The sequence below is a fragment of the Scleropages formosus genome, chromosome 3 (genome assembly GCF_900964775.1).
Source record: "Scleropages formosus chromosome 3, fSclFor1.1, whole genome shotgun sequence".
Taxonomy (NCBI): domain Eukaryota; kingdom Metazoa; phylum Chordata; class Actinopteri; order Osteoglossiformes; family Osteoglossidae; genus Scleropages; species Scleropages formosus.
Genome location: NC_041808.1, coordinates 23,992,014 through 24,019,932, shown reverse-complemented (window position 1 = coordinate 24,019,932; position 27,919 = coordinate 23,992,014). Strand labels below are relative to the sequence as shown.

Genomic DNA, 27,919 nt, shown 5'->3' with positions numbered 1-27,919 from the left:
ATGCGTTGTTTTTAATGGTTTATTCTGAGCGACCACATAAATCAATCACTGCTGCGCAAGTTGCATGTAGCGTTTGGTTTTAAATACACCAAGTCGTTAAAATGACAATATATGCATAATTAAAGGTTAAGAAGTTAAATCCGAAATACGTGAAAAGAAGAGCAGGTCAAATGGACACCGTTTCTGTTACCTGTGGCGTCAGTTTGGTGATGAGCAGCTCCTGTAGGACTCAGTTGGCTGGATTTCACAACGCTGAAAGGTCCATATAAATCGTACACTCCAGTCTCGAGGATTTTTACACAGGGTGAGCGGCAGGATTTAATTTCAAATGGCATTTATTTAAAAATCATTTGTTTACTAAGTAGAGACATCTAACTATGACAGCGAGGATTTTCTGGACTTCTCAAGTAGGCAACTGACAAAATTATTTAAAAAAAAAAAAAAACAGCACAAGAGCAAGAAAAACACATGTAGGATTTACTACAGCAATGATTTTTTTCAACAAATCCCAATTGAACAGATGAACACACATTTCACACCACAACTGATGTACATTGGTGTCCAGGGTGTCCTTCTCCACGTGCCTCCACGTGTAACAGGCGCAGTTAAAAATACAGCATAAAGTAAACTTGTGATCCATTGGTACCAAAACAGGGTAGTCAATCTAATCACAGCGATTAATGCAGTTTTACAAGCATATATTACTTATGTATGTTACGTATCTGTTAAAACTACCCTTTTTAACAGATTTCACCTATGCATAAGCTTTAAAAAAATAAAACCTGTTGCTCTTCACTGCATGTGGAAAAGAGGAAAATGGTTTTACTGTAAACAGAGGTAAATGATACACTAAAATACATTATGACTAAGTGTTGTGATTTTGAAACTGTCAAGACAAGTGAACAAAATCAAATAAAGACAAGAAAACACTGTGTTCGAGATAAGAGATGTTTGTTTTCCCAATCTGCTATGCTGTGATTCATGTGGTAACCAGAGGTCCAGTTTTTTTTTTCCATCTGATGTGTAGTTGTTCATTTGTGTTTCCCCTTCATCTGTTCTCTTTTTTCTGTGGGAGACAAAGGAAAAAGCAAACCTGTAAATACACTCTGTCATGGACCTAAATTATGATTTGCTGTATCATTTTGTTTTTAAACTTATTTTGGAACATTTACAAACCATGCTGAAAATATCTTGATGGTTCAGAAAGGTTAAGAAAATGTTTGTAAAATGATGGGATTATGATGGACTGCACTGGCTGCGGACCCACTAGTGGCGCACAGGGCCCTGGAAGCCGGGGTCACCGGCCTTCGGAGGAGCGCATGGTCTCAGTCCAAGAGGCACCGAGCTCCTGAGGCCCCTCGCAGGGCTACCACATGCACGGCCAGTGGGGCTTCCACAGGGCCACGACCCGGATCAGTGAAGCCAGACCCCGCTGGTCACGGAGTTGCCATGGCGATTCAGAGGGTGGGAATGGAAGCGATGGAGCCCAAAGGGCTGAAGGGCAGAGAGCGACCGAATCACCCATTCAGGCTCAAGACCCTCGTGGGTCATGTTTGTTACAGTAAAAGCAAAGCTTTTAGGGGCGTTCTAGCACATTCGCATCTGGGGATTGACTTACTAAGGTGTCATTTAGTTTGTTTATTCGTTCATTTAACAGTAAAATGCTGCTGACTGACGACTATGTACCATTTTCTTTCTTTTCTGCTAATGACTGTTGCAATTTATGCATTTTTTTGGAATAATAAAACACAATAAAGCACCATCTATGAAGTACAGAACTGCAGTTTGTTTGACAGGTCGAGCTTCAGTCGCAACGCAACATTTAATACATGCTCTTGATGACACATTTTAGTTACGTATTATCAGCTCAAAACAAAAATTTCTTGGAAAAAGTGTTTAGCAGCTTCGCAAAACTGAAAAACAACACAGCATCAGGATAGGAAAACACTCACAAAGCCAGACGCCAAAATTCCTGGTTCGAACTGACTTTTCAAGACACTGAGCGCGAATACACCATGAATTCCCCTACCTAAGGAACCCGGTTAACTTTTTTTTTTTTTTTTTAACGCAATTTCCTTAAGCAATTCCCAAAAGTGGGAGGAGGGGGGGGTGGAGGCAGATCTTTTGAAGTGGCACCCCAAGGGGAAAACCTGGGATGCTTTATAAACCAGGACACGAGGCTGGACCGTGTGCCAAGTTCTGCTGAATCCGCTGAGCTCGGGAGAGAGCGCCGCAGCTCCGTAGCCAGCCCGGGGAGAAGCGGCCCAAGCGCGGCCGCGGCGAAGGGCCTCGAGAGGCGACCCGCGATCGCCTTCGTCCCACCACATCGAGGCCCCGCCGGGAGGTGACTCGGGACTCTCTGCCCTTAACTATGCCAGGTCCCCTGAGTAAGATGACAGGACGAAATGCCAGGTGACAGGTAAGCGCCGATGGGAACGAACCTGCCGCAGAGGTAGCGCGAGGGCAACAGCAGGTACGTCACAGAGGCGGGCTGGGTCGGAGTAGCCAGTAAAAAGCTATAAATAGCAACGCGTTCCCAGTGGGACACTGAGCAGAGCTGGCCACCAGAGTTCTGCAAGGCCCCTGAGGTGAGCCATCGCAGTTGGGCTCCGTTTAGCCAATAAAGGTCGAGAAGACCCGAAACGTGACCCGTGTCCCTGACACAGCACTCACTCATCTATCTATGTTGCGATAACTTAACCCATAAATGTGCCGCTTCCTTCCATTACACCATTACGATTTACGTGAGGGCTCTTCAGATTCACCATTTTAAGGAGGTAGTCTCTCGGCCAAAACCGTCCAGGCAAAATTTCAGCGTGCGATTTTCCTTAGTAAAACGTGGTACGCGAAGGCCAAGCGAAATTACTTCTGAAAAATCTTTGCAAAGGTTGATTATGTTTGTAAATTATTTAGCTGGTGGCTCGAGGCTAGCGTGGAATTAAAGTGGCAGATTCCTCTACAACTTTGCCGGTCAAGTAGCGGTGTAAGATGTAAAGCTCCTGGCTCTTCATACAGAATCCCTTGACTGGACTCAGAGAAAGGTTAATCTCCACCCCCACCTCCTCTCGGGGAAAAAACAAGGCAACAGTACAGCTGACAATTTACCTAGTGCATTAGCGGCATACAGAAGTAATGGGCCAAAAAGAAGAAAGCGAGCAATACGCGAATGACAAAATTACTGCCATTTACAGCGATAGCTGATGCATAACGCACCCGTTTCTCTGTAAAATTGTCATTTTTCCAGCAAAGGAGCATCGCAACAAAGAAGTGATGAAACGCAGAACCCAGAAGGATTGCAATTACTGCAAATGCAGGACGGAGCGCGACGCTTCAGCTGCACGGGATATAAAAGCGCCTTCAAATGTGCCAGCTCACCAGCTAAGTATTTTGCTGCAAAGTCAAATCTCTGCAGCATAAGCCAAGTGTTACGTGCACGTGCCATGAAAGCCGCTGTATAAGCAGTGTGACGCGCAGTTTCTGAACGGGACCCTGGGGAGCGAGCGAGCGCCGTACCAGTGGGGAACACGAGGATGAGGACTCGGTGCAACCGCTGCCACCGAGCTGTGCACCGCTGGAAAGACCTCCATCGCTGTACAGCAGGGTGGCGCTACAAAGGAAAAGCACTGGTGGGCAAACTGTCACCACTCGCAGTTTGACAGATGAAGCTAGCACCTGGTCCCACGTTCATAGATCTACGTTCGTATATCTATTTTTTGCTGGCGCTAATATTAAAACCTTTGCACGGCAGAAAAATGGGACTTGAAGAGCGATGGTAATTGGCTCAGCTTTTTGGAATTTATTACCGGAACAAACAAAATTTCTTTCAGTCGGAATCATATTTCTGCTGCGGGATAATCTGTAAAAGGGAAAGGTGATTTATTTCATTGTGGCTTTATAAACCATTTACTACAAGCAAATGTAACAAACTCAGAACTTGTCCTCCAACAAGATGACTAACATTCTCTTGCTTGATTAAAATTACTGCAGAGCAAATAAATATGTGTATGTTTAAAGTATTTTCCCGATTATGATAATAAGGTAACAAGCATGCCTCTGTCATGCCGCCATCCTACTCCATCGGTGCCCTTTTTAAGAGTTAGATGATATGCAGGCAGTATTTTAAGAGAGGCCTTAAGGCCTCAGGGATACAAAACAGATACACGCAGTAAGGCAGTGAGCTCCCAAACTGTTCAGATGTCCCACTTGCTGTGATTTCTCCTGCTTTTCCTTTGACTTGTTGCCAAAGAGTTGCCCAAGGACATCAGTGATGAGAACAAAACTGTACAGAAACATTTGTTGGCAGTGACATTAACATCCTCTTCGGCAGCAAGTTGAAAGAAAAAAATCATTGCTAGGCCATTTATGTTACCTGCAATAACATTTATACTAAATATTGGTTCTTTTCAGATTTTCTCACTCAGCACAGGACATTTCTGATGGATTCAGTCGAAAACAGGGCGCCTCGGTTCACGCTACAGCTCACTGGAGCCCCACGCTTTGAGTATGTAGAGCAACTTTAAGTCACATGTACTTCGTAACACATGGGCTTGATCATTTCAGCCAGGGGGTCAACTTGGGCCTGAAGGGGCTACGATCCAGAAGGACTAGGAGAAAACATTTTAATTGGCAATCTATTCACACCAGGTGAGTTCACAAACCGTCCAAATATTTACTTTGATAAAGCGATGAAGAAGCTGAGATGCAGCAAAAACCAGAATACGCTGCAACCCTGCAAGAGATTAAGATACTAAAAACGTCAACGCCGCCTACAAAATAAGCTCAGCTGTCACAAAAGAAGTAATTTCTCCCGGAAAATACATTAATAGCCGTCAGGACGATGACAAGCCTTCTCATCCTTGTGTTTCTGTCAAGAGACCAAAGAGGTGTGTGATACCTGCTCCAAGTGCACCTGCACAAGACTCTCGTACCATGGTAAACGGGATAGCTGCCCAGAGGTTCCGCTCGCAACATGTATTTTCCCCCCCCCACTGCATTACATACTTGTGAAACACAGATTCCCAAAAGAAAGAGCATCCATGGCAGCGGTCAGTAACATTAACCTATGGTCTACACTTTACTTTAATCTCACCTCACGCAACGGCACAGTTACCGCAGTTAATTTTGCGCCGAAACGCTCGCATTCATAGAGCGATGAAAATATAATTGTCACCTCGCCCCTTGTAAAAAGTACAGTTCTACAATCGAACCCGACTCCCACTTGCAACGATCATTATAGTGGTTCTATTTTTTTTTTTTTTTATTTTTTAATACAACAAACAAAACTCGGCAGCGTGCGCCGGGGCACGGTGGTCTGCTCCACGACTGTATGCTGCATGTATAATCAATATTTAAATAGGCCCAGAGCTGGAGCCTCATGTATCATATTATTTTTCCAAGGGTCAAAGCTGCTTGTATTCCTCTGGGTGGGATTCTGGGAGTTGCAGTAGATTTAAGCAGAGTATTACCCCAACGCAGGGCTTTCGCACACTCCTGTCTGTTGTTCCCTGCTCATTTACTTCATCAGTGCGCTGGTGTAATATACATAATTTAAGTGACCAGGGAACGCCTCTGGGCTCTCAACCACCTGCTGGCTTTTATTAGCTAATTAATGGTGATTTATCAGAGTTACTAATTTGACTGGCGCTGACTACTGTCAGGAACCTTAAGAGCTCTGTAAGAATACTGATGATAATTATGCTCATTTCGACGGGCAGCCTGCTAAAACAAAAAGTTATGTCTCGTGCGCCCCAGAGTGATTCATATTCTTACAGAAATGACCTTGCGCTATCATTAGCGGCTATGAAATGCGTTTTTTCCCCTACAGCAGAAATTTACCTCCGAGTTAGTCATCAAGGGTTTCCTTGGTCAAGCCCACCGAACAATGAGAACCGAAACAGGTCTGTGTCTGACTGCACATCCTGGGCAAAGTACTTAAAATGCTGGGCTCAACATCACTTCTCAATATACATCAGCTCAAGGCCCTGGACGGCAGATGCCAGCTATTTCCAGGTAGACGGATTAACGGTCTGAGGGGCCCTGAAGATGTTTAGAACTGGGCCCAGTACGTGCATATACAGAACGTGTAGCACATGCGTTTCCATTTTTACCTTCTTAAATAGGTAGATACAAGCAGCGCGGCACGAGTACAACGTCGTACGATTTTTCATTTAATAAAATGTTATTCATGGGAGAAAGAACACGTATAACAGTTTGTTTCTCAAATTCTTTGAGAGCACTCACATGATATCCAGCTGTAATGAAGAAATATGGAACAGACATTCCTTCTTCCCCAAGAAAGCCATGTTTCAAGAGACGCTGATGAAGAAGAGAACTTGCACATGGCGCACATATTCTGTTCAAACAAGATAGTAATGTCTTTGGGCTACCTCCGCGAGTCCCTTTGTAGTCTTTGAAAGCTGACAGAAAATCTGTAGAGATCTGTTTCCAAAGATCTTCCCCCCCTCAAGTTTACAAGATATATTCCCTTTCTTGAAGGAGAGCCAGGCACAACATGGAGAGCTGTCCTGCAGGACACGTTTTCTCTGGCGATGTTCTGTGCATTGTGTTTATATTATGTGTTCCTTCAGCCAATGCCGAACGCTTAATAATCCACACTGCTGCACTGCGGTTGCGTGTGGGGGGTGATAAAGGAAGTCAAACTCTCGTTTTCAATTATGGCAGATTATTAGTGGAAACAAAGTAGGGCCCTCGCGGAGAGCGCTTCTTTGTAAAGACCACCACTTAGTGCGCGTGAAACCGAAAATTCCCACCGTAACGATGCCAATGTACTTTTTATGCATGCCATATTTGACAAGGATTATTAATCAGACAGCGACGAACCTCGAGAGAGAACGTTGAGCTGCGTGTCATCGGTGCTCATTCAGCAAGCTCGGAATCACATTAATTAGAAAAGCTTTCACGCTGCCGTACCGTTTAAAACACTCCTATCATATCCATATGGAGAATGATAAAAATTGATTCATGAAATGTGAAAGACAACATGCTCGCTTTCGAGGTCAGGTCTGCTTTACATAGAATAATGGCTAATAATGGCTAATAACTATGAACCTTTCAGTTAATGCCTGATGGAAAGAGCCAGATAGGAAAGTTATGGCTCTAAGTATCTACCGTATTTTTTTACAATACCTTTCTCAACAAAATCCATACAACACAAAGTCATTCTTCACATATTTGAGCATGACTACAGGAGAGCACTTCTCTTATGAAATACTGTTTCCCGTTTCAGTTTTCTGGAAGTGATTTACTTCTCCAAGACAACAAAAAGGATTATCTTTTAATGAAAACCACATTATATATTGATTAATTATGTGCCACACAAATTTCAACAGAAAAACATACACATGGGGAAGAAGTTGCATGTATTATTCAAGTATGGCATAGTGTGTACATAACCCAGCTTTGAAGAATAGTGCAATAAATCCTCCTTTACATAGGTTGGGAAAAATAAACCTGTTCTGATATGCTCACATTACAGAACTGTTGGTTAATGACTTGGCTTTTTAAGCGTGATGCAGGAAAAGAGAGACAGAATAACTGTGTGCCGTTGCAACGAATCAGCCTAACTATGAAAATATCAGAGTCGCTGTCCCTGAAAAGTGCTTTTATCATTCAGTTTCCCCTGCTTTTAAAATGCCCCAGGGATTCCCGAAACCAATAGGAGCAATAAGTTCACTCTGAAGAATTAATGCTGCAATTTTTTATCGTGAGAGCTGAGCATTACCTTGGACTTTTTATGCGAAATGGTTTGAAGCCTAGTTTTTTTAATGATGGCCCTAATTTGTTAGCTCCCTCTAAATTATTCATTTCTTTTATATTCCAGTAGTTATTACATGTCATAACTGTGTATCTATGGGGTGAAATTTAATAGCATCCTCTGGACCCTAAGAAAAGGACCAGCATAGAACGGTATTAAAAATGTATAATTAGCCAAATATTTTCCTTTGCACAATATAAGAAAAAAGCAGCATCGCCAATTAGCAGGACCAGTGGGAGAAGCAGAGCGTTGAAGTCCATTCACGCTCCTTGATTACCAAATACGCAACCGTTATGGAATATGGACTTCTCTGTCGGCAGTTAATCAATAGAGCTTTAAAAAACACATTCGCTGCTCATGCAAAAAAGAAGAGAGAAGGAAAGAGTAAGTGCAGCAGGAATGTATTAGTAGCGCTTGGAGGTGTCACGGTATATCTCGAGGTCTTCATTGAGGCATTTTACCCTATATTTGCACGTAAATGATAATCATGCAGAGCTAAATGAGGGAAATATGGTTCAATAAGGAGGGGATGCAGCACCTGTTTGTGAAGCATAGAGATCCATCAGCACCACATGGAAAAAATGACCCTGGACACAGCTGTGGAACTGCCAACCGCATCAGTACACCATTTGACAAACACTGACAAGTAGCAAGGCTGCTTCCTGACAGTGAGGGAAGCGTCCTTGAGCAGGTTCAGCGCTGGCTGGATTCAAAACAAGGAAACGTAACGACAATTCGAGAATTAATTCCTTAAAGCGCGACTGCAACATACAAAAGAATACCACCATGCGCTAAGATGATATTATGGATGAGTTCACGTTGGGATTCTGAATAATTGGGTGGGAATGCTTTCTTAATTGGGCACTAATTGCTGCGTTACCTAGTCTATCACCCTCCGTGTTCCACCAAAGCTCCTTCTCTATTGGTCAGCAGCATTTGGCAGGTTGTCCTGTGACTGTAAACCACTGCTCACAGCTTTCCTTTAGAAACAGAAGAAGAAAGCATGGAAGAAAAAAAAAAAAAAAAAAAAAAAAAAAATCAGGACTCCAAGGGTCTCAGCTGCTGGGCTACGACTTGCTCCTTGCAACGGGTAGCAACTGTCAGTTTGTTTCATCTCAGGCTTTTCATCAGTGCACTGGAACTGGCTGGAGAAGGCCACCTGAGAGCGCCACCACTCTGACGGCTACAAGTCATTAGCCAGGACTGCTCAGAGATTCAGGGAGGATCTCTACTGAGTATCGGCCCACAACTTCAGACTTTTTGATGGGCAGACCCCTTCTTTTTTCAAGAGCCGCCAATTCCAATAACAGACTGCTAATACATGACATGTATGGTCCAATACCTTTCTCGATGAAGCACCATACACACTAGTGTTTGGAGGACAGCCTGGTCTTTTCTTCCCTGATATAAAAGTCTCACAAATTAAAAATAATACTGAACTCCTAATCAGTAACCAACATGCTGAATGTAGTGCATTAACTGATAAATGTATGTAGTATGCACTATGGTATTCTGAACTTTTGGAAAAAAAAAAAATAAACCTGATGATTATTCAAACTAAACCAGTTTTTTTTTTTTTCCCCTTTAATGTGGCTACTGCTAAATTTTTTCAGTCACTCACTGAAAGTACCAGCACAATCAGAAAAAAAAACCTTAAAAACAGTTTGAGAAACAGATATGAAACAAATAATGGGGATTTAAAGTCCACTTTAAGAAAAAAAAAATCAGCTCTTTGAAAACGATTTACTCCAAAGTTTGGACATTATAAACTGCAAGCAGTTCCAGGAGCAAAATAAGACTGTGCAACCTTGAGAATGTGAGCAGGACTAATGTGATTTCCTGACTAATAACTCACAGTCTGCACTGTAGAAATCGTTGCTTCTGCTGTCCTTCCATGCCAGGAGCTTCCTTACATCCAGAGGCTGGGCTTCTTCAACGTGACGGCTATATGCCATCATCATGTGGTGAGCCCGTGCACTTCCCAGGTGCACCTGTACTTTTTGCAACAACGGCAAGTCATTCAGGCCACATCCTATATCGTAGGCCCTCTGAAGGTACGTGCAGCCTTTGTCGTATTCGCCCTGTGAGACAAATCAGAGCAGAAACAGTGTTAAAGACTAGCTCTTTCGTACTGGATAAAAGAACTTCACAATCAGTGCAGCGAATGTATAAAAATGAGGACGTGCTTTTACTTAGCTGAGAATGACTTGAAAATAATAAAATAATTTAACCTCACAAATGATGATAATAATAATAATAATAAGAAGAATAATAATATCAAGATGCAAACTCTAAGCTGGATGTGAGGCCAAGTCCAAGCCCACAGCCCAGCAGTGTGAAATACCGTTTATACCCCCTGTTCCACTGTGTTATCCTTATAAGTAAATAATTTCACACATTATTCCGATAAGCGCCGCATGCCCGTATGACCCTCTTGAATTCGGACTTCCACGTGCATGTCAGTTATTTTGTTGGTCTCACATAACTCTATTAACAGACCGCACGTACACACTGAATGACAGCTCTTACTCTTGATCTGTAAATCACTCCCAGGTACATGCATGCTTCCACCAGGTTACGATTCTGGCTGTTCCCACTAGACACTTTCACAAATTTCTCCAGGAACTCCGTCAACTCTCCAAATTTTCCTTCACTGAAACCATGAAACACAGTAAACAAACATGGTCATTGTTCTGCAGTATTAAATGTTATTACAGATTTAGAAACTATTCCCCAAGACTTGCATGCACAATATAACAATAAGCAATATCTTGTGGTAAGGGTGTAAATACACTTTTTATAACTGAAAGCAGATTTTAAGTATATTTTATTTATTATATGTCGCGCAAAACATATGCTGTGTTTCAGGATGAGTAGCAGATATATCTATAAGCAGAGGAGTCAGAGTGAACAGAATCAAATGGATGAAATACCCAGACTAAATACCGGAGTATTTGTATACGAAGGCACTGAAGATTGTTAGCTTCACCCATTCTGGACACTTGTTTCTTTGTTCACTTTCATAACTGTTGCATATCCCATGACTAAAAAAGGTTATAGTTACGTGAGCGCAGATATCTGACCATTTAGCTGCAAGCATACTACCCACGAGATTACTGTGAGTGACTGTCATCCGTTTTACAATTTCCATGAGTTCTTGTACCTGAAGACACAGTCATTTACAGTAACCTCACGGAGAGCAAGCAATTTACAACATACAGTCTTCTTTGGGTGCAGCACAAGTTTTCCTTCACTATTTCCCAGCACTTCTGCACTACATAATCTACTGTATATTCTGTGTAAGTATAGAGTATACAGATTTTACAGTGCATACTGTACAGATCTGCTGTATAAGTCTTGTGGTTCAAAGCAAGGCATCTCTACACAGAGGGGTCTGAATTTGTTAGATCTCACACCCTATGAACCCAGTAAAGTGCTCGATGAACTTTTGCGGTTTGTTTCTATTATTTTTTCTTGTATTACTGTGCTGCAGATGCTAAAATGCACATTAGAAAAATAGCTGAAATCAGTTGATGTCTGAATATGAGCTGTAATATGGTATTATGTACAAGGTTATACAAGTCCTTAATGGTCAAAAGAATATTTAAAATAAAATAAAAAATAAAAAAAATCACTTAAAAAACCTATTGCTTAATTGAGGCAACCAACAGCTTTAGATCCTATTCTCATCAAACAATTCAAAATATAGTGGATACACCAGATACACTGTAATCCCTTCAGAATATTTCAGAATTTAAATTAAAACCTGCAGCGCCCGTTTAATAAAGATACTCATCCTACTGAGGTATTTAATTTCCTGGAAAGTAGTGACAGCAAATTTGAATGGATCTAAATGACCAGTTAATAGCTCCTAGCACAAATTCAGCGGGACTGCTATTTTCCATGATATTACTGTACGTTACTGCAGGTAGGATAGTCAAAACAATCAAAGGCCCGGGGTCTGAATTCCACCTCCTGCTGTCATACCACAAAGCAGCGTACTTGTCCTGAATTGTTCCCGGAAAAATTAGGAAATGAGCAAATGTGTAAACGGGTAGATGTAAGTAACTTAGTGTACATACCTAACATTGCCCGTTGGCTTTGGAAAAGACTTCATAATGGTTAAATAAAAAAATGACTGCACCAAAACAAAACAGTATTGCTATTTTTGCATTGCACTTTAGAGTTTTATGTGTAGTAAGAAAACTGAGACTATCAAGAGACACTTACAGTCAATCTCAGCGCACGCTGGTTTCAATATCGTTACAATGCTTTGGGGTAGTCATACCTGACACAAATGTTGCCTTGTTTGGATGGTACTGTAAGAAGAGCAACAGCTCTTTGTCAGCAGTTGTCAAACGAGCGAGAACCTTTCAGTGGAAACAAACTCGAAGACAGCACAGAGAACACCAGCTGCTCACCTTTCCAGAGACTGAGCAATTGCTTTGTAGGCTTTTCCCAGACTCTCATGATCTCCCAGTGCTGAGGAGATTTCCATATATATATGTAGGTACTGTCAAAAAAAAGAAAATATTTCAGAAAACTTCTTCAGTTCATAAGTGTTACACTGCAAACAGCGCATAACAGTTTATGCTGTACTTGAATTTCCTTCAGGATCAATAAAGCTCTAACTGTATGTCTATATGCTGCATTATACATGCTTACATTACACACCTAATCACTTTATTCTGAAAATAGCACAGAATGTTGAAAGCTGTAAGCAGAAAACAAAGACAACGGAAAACTTTTTACTTTTTAAAAGGTCATCCGTTTGTTCTACGGATAAATGGCGTAGTTGTGTGCGCCAGTGGGGTTTATCTCTGCGTGCTGCGGAAAAACGATGGAAAGTGCCGTTTTCGGTCAAAATGCAGACGATTTCTGCTTAGTAATGCTAGATTTCACCGAGCAAAGGCATTCCTGGAGGGCTCCGTTTGGAACTACCGTGACGAGGTGCCCAAGAACCCGTTTGCTCTGCATCCTTACAGCAATTTTTCCTGTCGTTTTCTCCTATTTTGTTTGGCTTTTTCTTACATTTCCCAGTAGACAACCGAACAAAAACCTGTAATAAAACTGTGGGCCAAGATTTTATTAATGCTGAGCATGTCACAGCACTCACAAACTTGATTCACATACGTTTACAAGAATATGTCATTCAAGAAGCTTCAGCGGCTCAGCTGTTCCGAATGGTTCTGCGGCAAATCTTTTTCGTATCGAAATGGCTCCATTTTCAAAACACTTCAAATCTCAAACCATAACAAGGAAGGTGAACGCACGCAGACACGCACATAAAAAATGAGGAGGATAATCAGTACATGCAAACAGAATTTAATGAGCTACGCTCCAAACTTAATGAGACTCACGTCTTGGGTTGGAGCAGAATGCCCAAAGTTGCCTCTATGCGTTATTCATGAAGGAAGAGGGAGCAAAAGAGAAGAGAAAAAAAAAAAAAAAAAAAACTCCACATAAATGGACTCGGTGCTATTTGTTTGGGGAGAAAGATACTTCATGCATTACAATGTCATTAACCATACCGCTGTGTAATTACTGCTCGGTCGCTAACCATACTAACACATTGATCAACAAGTGGTGCGATAACTGCCTTCATGCAAATTTGTACCACCGGAGCTGCTAACTGCTATCCCCTTCAATAAATAAATCATTCCATAACTCTTACTTATTTTGCTTAGCTGACTCTGTTCTCCAAAGAGACTTATTATGAGCTACTTACAATGATACGCCCATTTATAGAGAAGGGTCATTTTTCACTGCATCCATTCAGGGTTAGTACCTTGACCAAGGCTACCACAGCAGGAGGTGGGATTCAAACCTGAGTCCTTCAACTGCAACGCAACAGTTGTAACCACTAATGCACCTGCTGCCCTATAACTACTCTAACTGCTATAAACGCTCGCATGCATTTATATTACAGCCGTGCTGATGAATATACTACAGAGTTTGAAATTAATTCATTATTTACAGCATCTCATTATCAGATTGGCGGACACAGGTGGAAACAATTCGGCAATACCAGTTAAGACGTGATTTATGACAGTACAGAATTAGGGAGTGAAAAACTCTTTTCGTGCAGGCAAATGAAGTAACCTCAAAAGCAGAAGACTTTTTGCTGTAACTAATTACTTAAAATGGAAAAAATACAGAGGAGCTTATTTTCTGATTAGTTCTATTTAATAATGCAGCACACAGAAGGGAGTGATAAATTGACTCTTGAGATATGTAGTGTGTTAAATACTTGGCACAGAATACCCTATTAAATCCCAATTTTAAGGCAATATTAAAAATTTCATTCGGCGCACAAGTACGACAATTGTTTTAAAACAGGACTGCGAAAGGATGAATATTGGGGGTTTCAGACAGTAGAGTTGCTTCTTTCACGCACGCAGTATAGTTCAATATCTTACTGCGTGCATAGAAAATTCTTGTAGAAGGCCTTTTTTTTTTCAGAATTTCAGACACATACATACAGCAGCAGCTGTTTGCCAAGCAATCTTTTCTTTCCCTCAGTGAACATATTAGAGTCCCAAAGGTCCCATTGATGATCACTTTTCCCTTTGACTAAAGGTGTGCTAACTAGTTAATTACTCTGTGCTAATTACATTACATTGCTTCTGTTTCTGGATCATTAACCGATGACGGCGACTAAATGGTATGTCCGCCTGCCGCCGTTTGCAGTGATTTCTACGCAAACAAGTAATTAGTATAAATAATTTCTGATCAAACTCTCGCATTGCTAGACACAATTCAAGCTGCCTGTTGATCGCAGCCAGTTGCAGTAACTCCTCCCGGCCTCCCCACAAGAGCTCCGGCCTGACAGTAAACAACACTTAAATTCTTTGTCTAATCCCAGCCAGGAGGTAAGTCCGACGGCATGCTCCTGCAGAGGTTCGCGTCCGATCATTTATCCATAATTGATGAAACAGGGAGGTCAGATGTAATGGCTGCTGCGGCTTCGCCACAAAATAAATGGTTATTGACAAAATGAAGCAGAGTGGCGCACGGTGCTGAGAGGAGAGATGAGTGCGAGGCAGTGCTGAGAGAGAGAGTGAGAATGAAGAGAAGAGAGCAAGACAGAGAGAGGGGGAGAAGGGGAAGGTGTTCTCTCTCTCCCCATCTCTCGCTCTCTCCCCATCTCTCGCTTTCCCTCCCTCTAAGGCTGCGGGACGGACGAGCTCCACATTTCTTTGGCGCTTTGTGTGCAGCGACGACCCAAAGGACATGTCCGCATCCACAGTGGCGGCCCTGCTGGAAGATGAGAGCCCCTCTGACAAACAGAATAAGGAAGAGCGTGGGGAGAGATGGGAGAGATGGGAGGGAGGGGGGTGGGGAGGGAGGCGAGGGATTGGGGAAGACCCCTCGGCTGAGGTGAGTGCGAACGTACGAGCCGCTCTGAGCGGAGCGGGCCAGCTGCCTGCTTTACTTTCTGCTTTCATCTCACCGCCGGTGTCTGCTGTAATACGCCCGGTTGTCAGGCTACAGAATCCTCCCAGGAAGCCCGTGCCATACCGCATGCATGAGCTCACCTCGCCGTCCTCCGTTACAACTGGAAGGATTCCATCACTGAGCCGCCGACGCCCCCCTTGTACTTTTATGCTGCTGCATCAAAGTCTCTCTCTCTCTAGAAATTTACATAGAGGGTCGAAGGGAACGACACAGCAGTTTTAAATGCTTATGTTTACTGATGTATTGTGCCGTCTTAATGAACGGCTGAGATTTTAACGCCGGCTGAACGTTTGAAGGCTCAAGTCACAGCTGTTGTTTACAGTACCGGTGGCAAAGATATAGCTGCAGATTTTATTTCTTTCACTGTACGAGGGACTGCGTGGTGTAAATATTTCTTCTGTACATAACATTTCTTGCGCTCCTCTAGGTTCGCCTCATCAAAGTATTTTGTTCTTGTTCCAAGTTCTGCTACATCAGAATGTGCCAGTTCTGTGATATCATAAACAGCAATGGATGTGCAATAGAAGCAACAACCGCCACGTGAAACAGCTCATCCCAACAGTGAGCAAGTACAGAAGATGGGCAGCAATGGACACTTGTTGAATTATTTAAAAAACACTATATAAGAGAGGAAATAATGGATTTCATATTTATTCGTAGAGGTTGGTACTCTTCTCCAAAGCAATTGACAACGCCAGGTTTGCGCACTAAGCAATTTGTAATGATTTACCCATTTTGCAGCAGGGTAATACTGCATCGGCTCAGAGTAAAGAGCTCGATCAAGGTACAAGCGAGAACCTCGGTTCCAAAGTTACGGCTCTGACCACTACTGCCCGCCCTCGAATTCCAGTAACAGAAACCTTATTTTTGTTAGAACGTTAAACGAATGCATGTGATAACTGGCAGCAAAACTTTCTTTCTTATACTTATCCCCAGTGTTTAGAAGCCAAGGCTCGTTGGACTACGACGTGGCTCCCGCCCCGTTTTAATCCATGTCACCTGTCAGGCGTAACATGAAGTGCCGCAAAAAACAGAAAGCAACTGTAGTTATTCACTGCTGACTGGCAGCTGACAGCACTAAGCCATATGTTGTTGTGATATGATTACCAATCAGCAATGCATCTCCAAACGCATACTTACAATGTGAAAAAGAAAGCGATGCATCTTAGTGGCATCTACATGTAGGTGGATTTGGGTGGAATTTCAGAGGGACACGGCTGATGTAGAATTCTAATTAATTAAACTGATATGATGAAAATTAACAAAAAGGTAAAATAAAAATCATTCTTAGATACTAGCATGCCTTGACCTTCTGATTAGCTATGTAAATGCTTATTTAAAAAAAATTTAAAAAAAAATCAGAACGATACATTTATTTCGGGACGAGCGGTTTAAGACAGTCTGTGTGCATATTTAACTCACTCACTTTTGTTAATAAAACACTTGTCCTGGGAATGAAGTGAATTTTGTGTCATGCCGAATTTCATTTTTTGGAACTTTGTGGATCCCTTCATTATTACAGTGCAGCAAACTTTAACACTACAATACTGCAGAATGCTACATATGCTATAAACCAGAATAAAGTTTTCACCCTCATTGATAAGGTCAATTTTCTCGTTAAGAACGCCTTATATTTTAACTACCACAATTAATGAGAAATATTCCACTCATGCTTTCCTGCTTTGTTCCCGTTTGTTAAAACGACGAAAACAAGCTCATTTGCACAATAATGTGGGGTCAGCGTCAATGTAATGACAGTGGGAGGGGGAAACGGCACTGTCGCTCCTCCCTTTCAATCCCCTCTAAACGGGTTGTCCGACCCGACGTGGGCCTCAACACAAAAGGGGATAAGTGAGATATGAGTTTTTAATATAAGCACGACAACAAGCCGAGGCCTGTCAGCCCAAAGCCTGCAGAGTGTCAGCCATGTGTCAGGACCTCCCTAGTGCTCCCATTTGCACCACGCAGGTGGACTTCCAGTGGCAAAGCAAGTGGCGCATAATGAAAGGCTGATGTCCAGTTGGAGATGTGGCTCTGACTGAAGTCCTGACAACATCTGAGCTCAGCTACATCGATCCAGCCGTTAAAAACCTACACTGCTGCACTTAAAGATTAATACTAACAGGTTCCATGCCTTCTGTGCTTAAAAAAAAATCTAAAGATCTGTAGAAGATTGTCCAGATTAAAACAAGTAAAGAGATTAAACATTTACTAATATTTACTAAAAGTAAAATGCATCTAGGTAGGAAATCAAGGTCTTTGTGATTTCCGTACAATCTAAGGACGTAAGGTTCAAGACACGGTACACCCTGGATGAAACACCAGTAAAACGCTAGAACGCACCAGGCCCGTCAAACAGATGCACAGGAATAATAATTTGGAGTCTCAAGTTAGTGGAAAAAGAATCACACCGAACCACCAGCAGAAAGCTGACGTCCCTCCCACCGCTCAAGCCAACGTAACGTGTCACCACAATATCTGTGTACAACCCCACTGAAAACCACTGGTCATATTTTTGGTCTCCTAATAGCTGACACCAAGCTGTTACACCACATGGTAAAAAAGGGAAAACATGTAGCTCTCACCTTATCAACCTCAGCTAACACTTTCCTCAGCGCTTAGGCAGCACTCACTGTTACACTATCCATTTATAGAGCTGGGCAATTTTTACAAAGCAATGCAATCCAAGTACCTTGGTCAAAAAACCACAGCAGGATGTGGGATTCAAAGCTGGCCATTCCAGTTTAACACAGGGGCTGCCATCACTATGTTGCCTACTGCAATGCAATTGACCACTTTTTAGAAATCTAACGCAAATTGTTTTCTCACAGTGAACAGATTATTGTTGCCTCACTCTGTGACATTTGTGTAACATTTAAAGAAGTTTCGTCTTTCGGGTCTAAGCACGTTACAAGCGGGACTCGGAGAGAAACCAGTCACAACCGAGGGCTAATTAATTTGACATTTCTTTCATAATTATTGTGCAGTCTTCCTCCAAAACTCTACAGTCTTTAAAGAGTGACAAAATTACTTGTTTTTTCACCCACTGGAATATCGATATGCAGCAAAACATAAGCTGAGTAAAACTGAATAACGAATGTCTTGGTGCCTACTATGAATTTCTCATCATGCCTAGACAAAAACTGCTATGACACTTACACTTCTAGCTGTTGGATGATCTCCAACACACTGGTAGCCCAGTCCCACTCGGTATGCCGCTTCTCCTTCTATCTTTTTATTCCCCGCTGGATGGACAGAAACAAAGAAAAAAGGTTGTTAAAAGCAAAGACGAAATTAAATCCGCACCTTGATTTGAGATTCATGGCACTACTCTCCCTGTTTTTTATCGCACTGGTGTGATATTATTATACTTTCAGCGGAAGATTTAACCATTGGGCACATAGGCCATTGCCTCAGGGAACCCCTGTTCAATACAAGTACTTTCCCCTGGTTTATTGCTCTGCATTTTATTCTGTAACACAGCCACACTGACATTGAGGGGCTCTTAAATAACTTGCTCCAGGCTATCCCCAGACCTTAAATCAGCCACAGTATATAGGTTATTCCAAAATGAGCCAACTTGTGGATGATGCGTGTTAGAAAATAAAAGGACTCTGCAGCACAAATTACTGAAAACTACATGAGACACTCGAGGGGGAATCTCAACAGTATCTATGTTTATCTGTTAGTCATCAACACAGCGGCAGTTACATTGGACTCTCCACAGTAATGAAAGTTTAAGATCAGAAGAAATGCTTGTCTTGTTAATCAAGTATTTTGTGATTACCTGCTAAATGGACCACTTAAGTCATGGGAATAGTCTTGTAACAAAAACAAATACAGCAACTGAACGCATGGCTTTTCAATCTGACAGAACGAGATGAAATCTTCCAAGCAAACACACAAATAATTGTGCAAAAAAGTATACATGAAAAAGCAACTCCTGGTCTCAGGGTTGCGCATGCGGCAATTTGTGAATTATTATAAACATGTCAAATGTGTGATTTGTAGTCTTCCTGCTCTTTGCAGATCACCACCTTCTTGTGCCATTACGAACGCATTCACCAGGGTTCCGATGGCAGACTCATAGTCTTTGTCTGCTAGCATTTTCTCTGCGAGTAATGTGTAAGTCTTCCAGAGGCCTTCGCAGGCGCGAGCTGCATAGCTCCGTCCCGTTGCGTCCAGCCAGGCCTTGCTGGCTGACAGACGATGGAATGCCTCGTAGTGGTCACGGGCTGCCTCCAGGTCACCTGAAATGCACATTTAGTCTTCCAGTCAAAATATCCCCGCTACCCCTCCTCCAGAAAAGGCAAAATATATATTTTATTGCAATAAAACTGGTATCGACATTTTTTCTAATACACAAGATTTATACATTGGAACGGGGTAAGCGTTTGCTGTTGCTCCTGTTAACACTGAGCTGTATTTAAGACAGTAACGCTGAAGATGTACTGCAGTTTTACCATTTGATATTTGCTATATTGATAACAAATACAATGTGTTCATTCATTCAACTGCTTGGGCAATTCAGGGTCATGGTGGTCCAGAGTCTAGCCCTGACACAGGATATGAGGCAGGGCACATCCTCAATGGGACACAAGTCCATCACAGAACAATCACACAGACTCATTCATTCAAAACTAAAAACAGTATAGGCAATTTAGAGTTACCAATTCATGTCTTTGGACTGTGGGTGAAAACCAGAGCACCAAAAGAAAACCCATGGGAACATGGGGAGAACCTGCAAACTATATACAGGCTGAGGTGGATTGAAACCCACATACCAATGCACAGCCAAAGAGCTGTGATGCACCATTGCTACCCGCCAAGCCACTTTTTTGCCCTTGTGTTCATTTTTTTTTTTTTTTTATATATTGCAAGTATTTATCTGACTTGTGTTCTGCTGGTGTAACATAATAATTTCCCTTGTGGGATCAATAAAGTATATCTAGCTATCTATTCACTCTTTCAAGATCACTTAAACTACACCGTGGTAAATTATCCCTCACATCGAAGGGTAAAACCAACTGTGACTATGGAAGCATTTGGAAAATTTAAAACATTTTTAGCCAGACATAATTGGAAAGAAATTCCGCTACTGCTAAGACTCACTCACCGACTTTGTGACAAACAACATAAGACTTGCACTGGCATAATTAAGAGGTGTTCCGTGGCATTTTTAAAATAAATTTTTTTCAAATAAAATTTTTAAAAATTTTTTTGCATAATTTCATGTTTGCCTTTACAATATGACCTTACACAAGTACCTTGTATACTATCATAAATTATATGTTTAAATACAAATAATTGCAAATACACATCTGGCTGCGGAAAAGAAATACAAATGTAATTCTCCCAGACCCTATTTTGATGTCATTTTTGATTCCATTAATATTTTATGAAATGGTCCAATCCAAAGTCATATAACATTCCTGCATTACTGATGCGTGTGCCCGTGAGCTACAAACATTAGAGCATGATTGAGTGCATTAAAATGAACTCGTTCCACAGCATATTGATTACCTGGTGGAGAGAGATGCTCCTCTCAAACTAAATATCAGAGGATTCTGTGTTTTTTCATTAAATATGATGACAGCGAAAGAAAAGTAACCTATTTAAGGGTAATGGTCCTGTATCTATCTTTCGATATTAAAAAGGTAGGATGTTAATTGTAAAGCTAGCAGAGGATATAATTCTTTATATGAAATGTAGCAGAATACTGCAAGTGCATCTGCGGACAACTCCACTTCCACACGTCTGCAGTATTCATGGTAACCAGTCATTCCATCATTTCTTGCCTGGAAAAGAATAAATAAAATGATCATGAAGATGAAAAATTAGGTAAGTGGGCAATGTGTAAGAACTGCTAGAGTGGCATTTAGTGTCAAATTCAGCTTTCAGTCATATTGCTGTGACCCAAACGGTGGTTGAAGAGTTTTAAAATGATCTTTCAATTTAAATCCTAATTCATACGCTCCTTCCTGTGTACACTGCAGTAGATCATCAGAAAAAAGGGGGAAAAAAAAAAAATCCTGCACTTGACAACGGGCCAGTCCTCCAATAATCTAACACATTAACACATCTGACTGATTTGGTTTTGTTGAGACCCTTTTTTTTTTCTCAAGTGGAGAGCAAAATGCTTAATGAGGATAAAACTACAACAATTACCAAATTTCAAACAATTAATTTCAAACTGCTTTAATAGTTTAAACTATACAGTACGTTTGTTTAATTTGTATGAAATAAATACACAGGCAGAGAAATTATTTGGTTACTATGATTTCTAAAGCTTTTGGTCACTTTGTCATTTTTATTTCTACTTAACTACTAAAATCCCGGGGTGCGGTGGTGCAGTGGGTTGGACCGCAGTCCTGCTCTCCGGTGGGTCTGGGGTTCGAGTCCCACTTGGGGTGCCTTGCGGCGGACTGGCGTCCCGTCCTGGGTGTGTCCCCTTCCCCCTCCGGCCTTCCGCCCTGTGTTGCCGGGTAGGCTCCGGTTCCCCGTGACCCCGTAAGGGACAAGCGGTTCTGAAAATGTGTGTGTGTGTGTGTACTAAAATCCCATAATGAATTTTTAGTTACTCATACAAATATATAAAATGTTCATAGCATCAAATTGTATCAGGAACAATAAAAACAGCTCCACTAATACTGGAACATGAATGTGAGGAAAAATAAGTGGTCTTAAGAAGGTGGGGTTCGGGATGGGGCGGCTGTGATGTACCTCGCTCCATGCAGACGTCACCCATGTTTCCGTTGGCCTCCGCCTCCCTTCTCCCCTCGTCTGAAGCGACCAGACGAGCCGACTTGAGGCCGGCTTCGTAGAAGTAATGGGACAACCATATGTCCTCCGGGTCCTTAAAATAATGTGCCAAAGCCACCTGGTTCTCATACACCTCCTCGTACAGGCCTTCACAATGGACAAGAGTTTATTACAAAAAGAAACGTCCAGCTAAGGAATTAAGTTTGAGTTTATTTACAGCAAAAGACTGCCATTCAGCATATCGTTTTGTTCACAGTATTCATTACTTCCGTGTTAAAGAAATTAAACATTATAACCCAATAGACAGTTCTCATCAGAGTGACAGTACTTTTAAATTATACACAAAAAATACAGTGATATAGTACTATGATATCCTGGAAAAGTTGACTGAGCTTACAGACTTAGCCTTCCTTTCCAGCAGTTATGCAAAACAGGGACATGTATAAAAGTTGCTTCTAGCAAGTGTCACTTATCACAAACATCTTAGTAGCACACCTTTCAGAACACAACACAACCCGGGAGCAATTCTGATTCAAGCAAACAACAAACGCGAAGCCGGAAGACGCACAACCCCACACAGAGCTGCGGCTCTCAGTACCGCTCTTCGCAAGCCTTGGATGCTACATGATTTTTATTTTGAGATATTGTAAAAAGAAATGCTCAAGCTGCACCATGCACTCAACCACTCAATGCCTAATGAAAACACTTTTCATGGCATATAGAGTTGTGTTGGAGTCTTAAATCCTTTCAGTGTCATGCAAAAAAAAAATAAAAAATTTGTCCTTAATCGATGTAGCAGTAGCATCTCCAAATCAATTAGTAAGAATAAAGGGTTTATTAATCTTTGTAGACATTATCACAGGTATTTGACTGCCAGAGAATTTTATCCGTTTTATAAGGAATACAGTTAAAGCCTCATTAATATACTTATAGGCAAGTTTACAGGTAAAGATCCTTCGCAAAAGACTCGAACCTACACTGCCATGTAGCTCAAGGGGCTTCATTCCCTTACTGAATGTGTTGCAGCATGCCAGATCTATCACTGACAAGTCACAGCACTGCTCCACATGTTTCATATCCTCCTGAAACCCAGCCATTCATTTTTATCCACTTTAGGGGACATATTTTTAAGCATATTATTTCACAAACTGTACATGCTCCACTGTTAAATCTCAGTGCACCTCACAGAGGATATTATATGCATTTAAATGATATAACATTTTAGGGGATGGGGCTTGGACCACATATTAGAAATCCTAGAAACATACGCAACAGCCTTTTTTATGGGCTTGAGAATCTGCTTTGAAAAGTTACCTTAAGAATCAACAGAAACGATGTCCGACGTTAAGACAAACTGTTATGTGTCAACAGAACATCATGTAAAATTCAGCCATAGAGGGAAAGGCTGGAAAGCAGAAAGATAAGTGTAATACACTGAAGGGATTTAACCAGTACAATGTGAGGACTCGACCCGCTGGAGATCTTATGCATCAGTCTCGGGAAATGGAGCAAACTTGTAAGATGAAGGAATGTGTTCCCCTCCGGGCGCCGGCTGCGTACCAGAAACCCTCGGTTTTACCTGCTCTCTGGGCTGCCTCAGCCCTGGTCAGGAAGCGCCGGAGCTCGTGGAGCTTACTGGGCTGCTCCTCCAGGGGCCTGTGCTGCCATATGGCTGACCCAGGGCCTGCAGCCTCCCTTGAGGCGTTCCACTTCTGGATCAGAGCGAAGAGCTCTGAGAAGGATGCGTGGTAGCCCTCGCGCAGCATGTCCACACAGACGATGTGCTTCGGAGAATTCCGGATACTGGACACGGATGAGGGTAAGGGGGGTGGGGGGGTAGGCACGCCAGGCACGCCGAGGTTAACAGTAATACATCAGCTATTAAACGCATTCACTTTGAAAGCCAGTAATAAACGGTGGCACATGCAATACCTTCCATGCAAATGGGCTGCAATTCACTCCTTCGAACAACGAGCTGAATTACAAATGAAACACCGACACGTTTTACATATGTACTTTTAATTAAAACTTAAAAGCTCAGAATCTGATTGGAAAGTTAACGCGCGAAAAAAGACGACGTACGAACATCTTTAGCTCCCTAAAGTATTTAACCCCCCCCCCGCTCAATCCCTGGTAAAAATTACCTTTGAGCACTTCTACCAGCGTAGCAAGTTTTCTCTATTATTCTCGACAAAACTTCTCATGTAGGTTGAGGATGCTGAGAGACAGCAACTTCACATCCTGTCACACATTATTTTATATCCGATTCAAACCAGGACTTTAATTGTAATGTTGCTTTAAACAGTCGATCAGATTGGCCACGCTTTTACGCAACGTTTGCATGCATTTCACTCTCGAGCTTCTCATGAATGGTTTCCTTTCTGCCACTTCCAAGGAGGCCAGCTTTTTCGGAGGAACCAGCATGCCTCATTTTCTCATGTGTCAGCCACTGACATCTGCAGCTCAGAAAGGACAATGTGATCTAAAAGCTGGAAGGGGCAGCCTGCTCGAAGCTTCGTGCTGGTGGGGTAAAACACCTTCCATTTCTTAAAGCTCAATTTCACCATGCCTGAAGAGATACTGAGTGCCTTGGACATTTTTATATTCTCCCTCTCTAAGTTTCTCTCTCTACAAGCCACGAAGTAAACAAAATTAAGTCTGTCAAATTTTTGGATACAGGTCACAGGTTTGATCCCCACCCCTGGCTCTTGTACCCTTGAGCAAGGTACTTGCCTTAAATTGCTGCAGTAAAATTACCCAGCTGTATAAATGGGTAAATAATTGTAACCTTGTAACTAACAATTGTAACCTTAACATTGTAAATTGCTTTGGAGAGAAGCATCAGCTAAATGAATAAATGTAAGCAAACTAAAAAAAATAATAAAGCAGGATTTTCCAACAGCATTTCTGAAAAGTCTCAGAAATTCACAAAACCCAACAATGATGTCTTTAAAAAAGTCACTAACATCCCCCCCACCTTCAAATTTTAAATTTTATAAAGTGCAAAATTATAATACCAAAACAAAACATGTGAAACTAAGACTTAAGCACCAGTAAAAATATCTTTTCAATAAAATAACAAGTAATTACAGTTCATTCAGGATCACAATAATAAACCAAAGGACTTCATCATGAGAAGAGACACAGCAAAAAACAGAAAACAGCATATAGTGGTTTTGTGTGGTTTGTGAGGACACCTATTGGCTTGAAATACAAATTACAAGAAGGGCCCAGTAACGTACTACAGTAGACAGTTTTGAAAAAAAAAAGGGGGGGGTGATAACACACATCATCCTCTTCTGAACTGCTTGTCCCATACGGGGTCGCGGGGAGCCGGAGCCTAACCCGGCAACTCAGGGCGTAAGGCTGGAGGGGGAGGGGACACACCCAGGACAGGATGCCAGTCCATCGCAAGGCACCCCAAGCGGGACTTGAACCCCAGACCCACTGGAGAGCAGGACCTGGTCCAACCCACTGCGCCGCCGCGCCCCCGCAGGGTGATAACAAATAAAGTTAAAATGTTCCATGAGATCAACATTATGGTTGGTAAATGGGGAAAAAAAGGTGTTCTATAAAGTGCATCTTGTAATATACGCTGTTGCACAATCTCTGATCTAAAGATCATTGCTAATTTTATAAAAAAAAAAAAGAAGAGGTTCTTGTTGCCATGAGGATTGTTTTGTATGCTTTTTACCTCTATATTCAAAAGTGTATGAAAATAGGACTCGACAGATTCAGAATTCACAACTTTGTAATTACTCAGAATTCAAGACTAATACAGTGATTATGGAGCGTGAAAAGAAGTACACATTTAAATATCACAAAGACACTGATGGATGTGACTTGGAGAGTATGAAATGCTGGCACTGGAGGAATGTACCAGGGAAAACTTACAGTGCAACATCTTCTTTAGATAGGTTGTGGTCTTTAACTATGTCCTTCGGGCTCTGGCTTGACCTGGTGGGACTGCCACTCCGCTGCATCCTAAAAACATCAGTAGATGACATTAAACTAAATCTCCTGCAGCTTACTTAAGCACATAGTCTGTCCATCTGTTCGTCCATCCATCCATCCATCCATCACCACTTGTCCAGTGCAGGGCCACAGAGGTCCAGAGTCCATCCTGGAAACATAGGGTGTGAGGCAGTGTACACCCTGGATGGGACCTCAGTATATCACGGGGGTAATCATACACTAATCCACCCCGAAACACATGTCTTTGGATTGTGGGAGGAAACCAGAGCACCTGGAGAAAATGCAAACGACACACCGACTGAGCTGGATCCAAAGAAACAGCCAAGAAAAAAAACATATGTTGTAGTGAGTGGAGACGTCAAAGAGCACGTCTGCTTCACTTGCTGTTCATCACATGTGTGTAGTAGGTCAACTGAGCTGGACTCCAACCCAAGTACTAAACACACACAGCCCAGGAACGTGGGGCACCAGTGCTACCTGCTGTGCCGCCAGCTCAAAAAAACGTCCCATTGCTGAAATATCATTCACCATTATTAGTTGCAGGTCTAGCGACGTGCACATTTTTAACACCAAGTTCAGCGCACAGACTTCAGTGTCTCAGAAACACGAAGTTAGGTCATAAAGTTATTTGTGAAATGAATCTGATCGCAACAGAACACCGACCTGTCCTGGATCCCGAGGCCTTCGGCTTCGCTGGGTTGGGACGGGTCAGGAGCGCCTCCACACACCTGTTGTTGTATCAACATGGACATGGATGGAGCCACGGGTTCATTTCTCACACTTAGCAGTGAACATCAGCAAACGCCAAAACTTGGCGAGAAATAAATAAAGCGATCTGAGTAAAGAACGATAAATACTCGTCACTTCACTTCACTTCAGCTCAGTTCAGTTCAGTTCCTTCCGTGCTGCTGCGGCCTCGACGACGTACGCGACGGTTTTCTGCACGGACTTACGTACAGCTAGTCACTCTTTAGCTGCTTAATAATGAATGTTTGAAATGCATTCCGAGGGTAGAATGCCAGAAGTACCGACCTAACTGTTTTCATGTGAACAAAGAAAAGAAAGAGGGAGAAGTTGAAGACCGCCGTCGTCGTCGTCTCACGTCAGCAGCGACACAAACATAACTTCTAAGAACATACACAGCCACAGAAAGAGAAACTGAAGTGGAAACCGAAACTAAAGGCGGCCAAACTTGTAACTTTAAATTTTCAGGAAATAGTCTTTTGCAGGACAAAAACGTTCGAAGAGATTCAATAGTTTAAACATGGCTCCATTATTACGAACTAACCGCGGACCGCCCGCCTACGCAGTCTCCGGCAGCGCGAGGACGCCGTAACCATGGCAACGCAGGGGGCGTCCCATAGCGCGCGCGCGCGCGCGAGAGAGAGAGTGCTGTCTCTATACGAATGAAGCAGCAGGGAGCTTGCGTCTCTTACTGGGTGTTGGACTCCGCGTTGTATATGTGAGTGCTCCATGTACATTTATTCCCTTAGCAAACACTTTTCTCCAAAGCCACTTGGATGCGATGGAGTGTGAAGCCCACACACCTTATTCAGCTAGGTGATCTACACTGATAGATACAGTACACCGCACCACACACACCAGTGGAATACACTCTGTTTGTGACACACACACTACGGGGAACCTAAACAGCATGTCTTTGGACCGTGGGAGGAAACCGGAGCACCCCCGCGCAGACACGGGGAGAACATGCAAACTCCACACAGACTGAGCGGGGCTCGAACCCATGTCCTCGCGCACCACCCAGGCACTGTGAGACTGCAGCGCTACTCGCTGTGCCTCCGTTCCGCACTCTTCTGACTTTTTTTTAATGGTTTCTGAGAAAGTGCAATTCCGCAGATATTCAGTTATTTTGTAAAAAAAAGTGTATTTTGTATATATTGTATGTATATAGTGTATTGCAATGTAAATAATTTCATCCTCATAATT

At 42.3% G+C, this 27,919-nt stretch overlaps 1 protein-coding gene across 3 annotated transcripts; it reads right to left on the bottom strand.

The window, feature by feature from the left end:
- Positions 1 to 387: 387 nt before the first annotated feature.
- Positions 388 to 27,286, bottom strand: ttc29 (tetratricopeptide repeat domain 29). 3 transcript variants are annotated; one of them, XM_018756138.2, is made up of 11 exons: positions 27,258 to 27,286; positions 26,633 to 26,697; positions 25,889 to 25,978; positions 23,574 to 23,797; positions 21,956 to 22,141; positions 19,270 to 19,482; positions 18,392 to 18,477; positions 12,196 to 12,287; positions 10,304 to 10,427; positions 9,630 to 9,855; positions 388 to 1,066 (listed from the first exon to the last, which is right to left on the bottom strand). In XM_018756138.2, coding segments are annotated over exons 3-11 (1,242 nt in total). In that variant the 5' UTR covers position 25,978; positions 26,633 to 26,697; positions 27,258 to 27,286; the 3' UTR covers positions 388 to 1,064. The 3 variants fall into 3 exon arrangements, with proteins under 3 accessions (XP_018611654.1, XP_018611653.1, XP_018611651.1); XM_018756137.2 differs by having other exon boundaries at positions 27,002 to 27,266; XM_018756135.2 differs by lacking the exon at positions 27,258 to 27,286 and having other exon boundaries at positions 26,633 to 26,790.
- Between the last annotated feature and the right edge of the window lie 633 nt (positions 27,287 to 27,919).

Coding starts and splice junctions, on each gene's coding strand:
- ttc29 (XM_018756135.2), bottom strand. CDS start 26,721: ATGTCCATGTTGATACAACAACAGGTGTGTGGAGGCGCTCCTGACCCG. Junction 18,478..19,269: donor GTTCGTAATGGCACAAGAAG/GTGGTGATCTGC, acceptor CTGTCCATCCAG/CGGGGAATAAAAAGATAGAA. Junction 12,288..18,391: donor ATCATCCAACAGCTAGAAGT/GTAAGTGTCATA, acceptor TTTTTTTGACAG/TACCTACATATATATATGGA.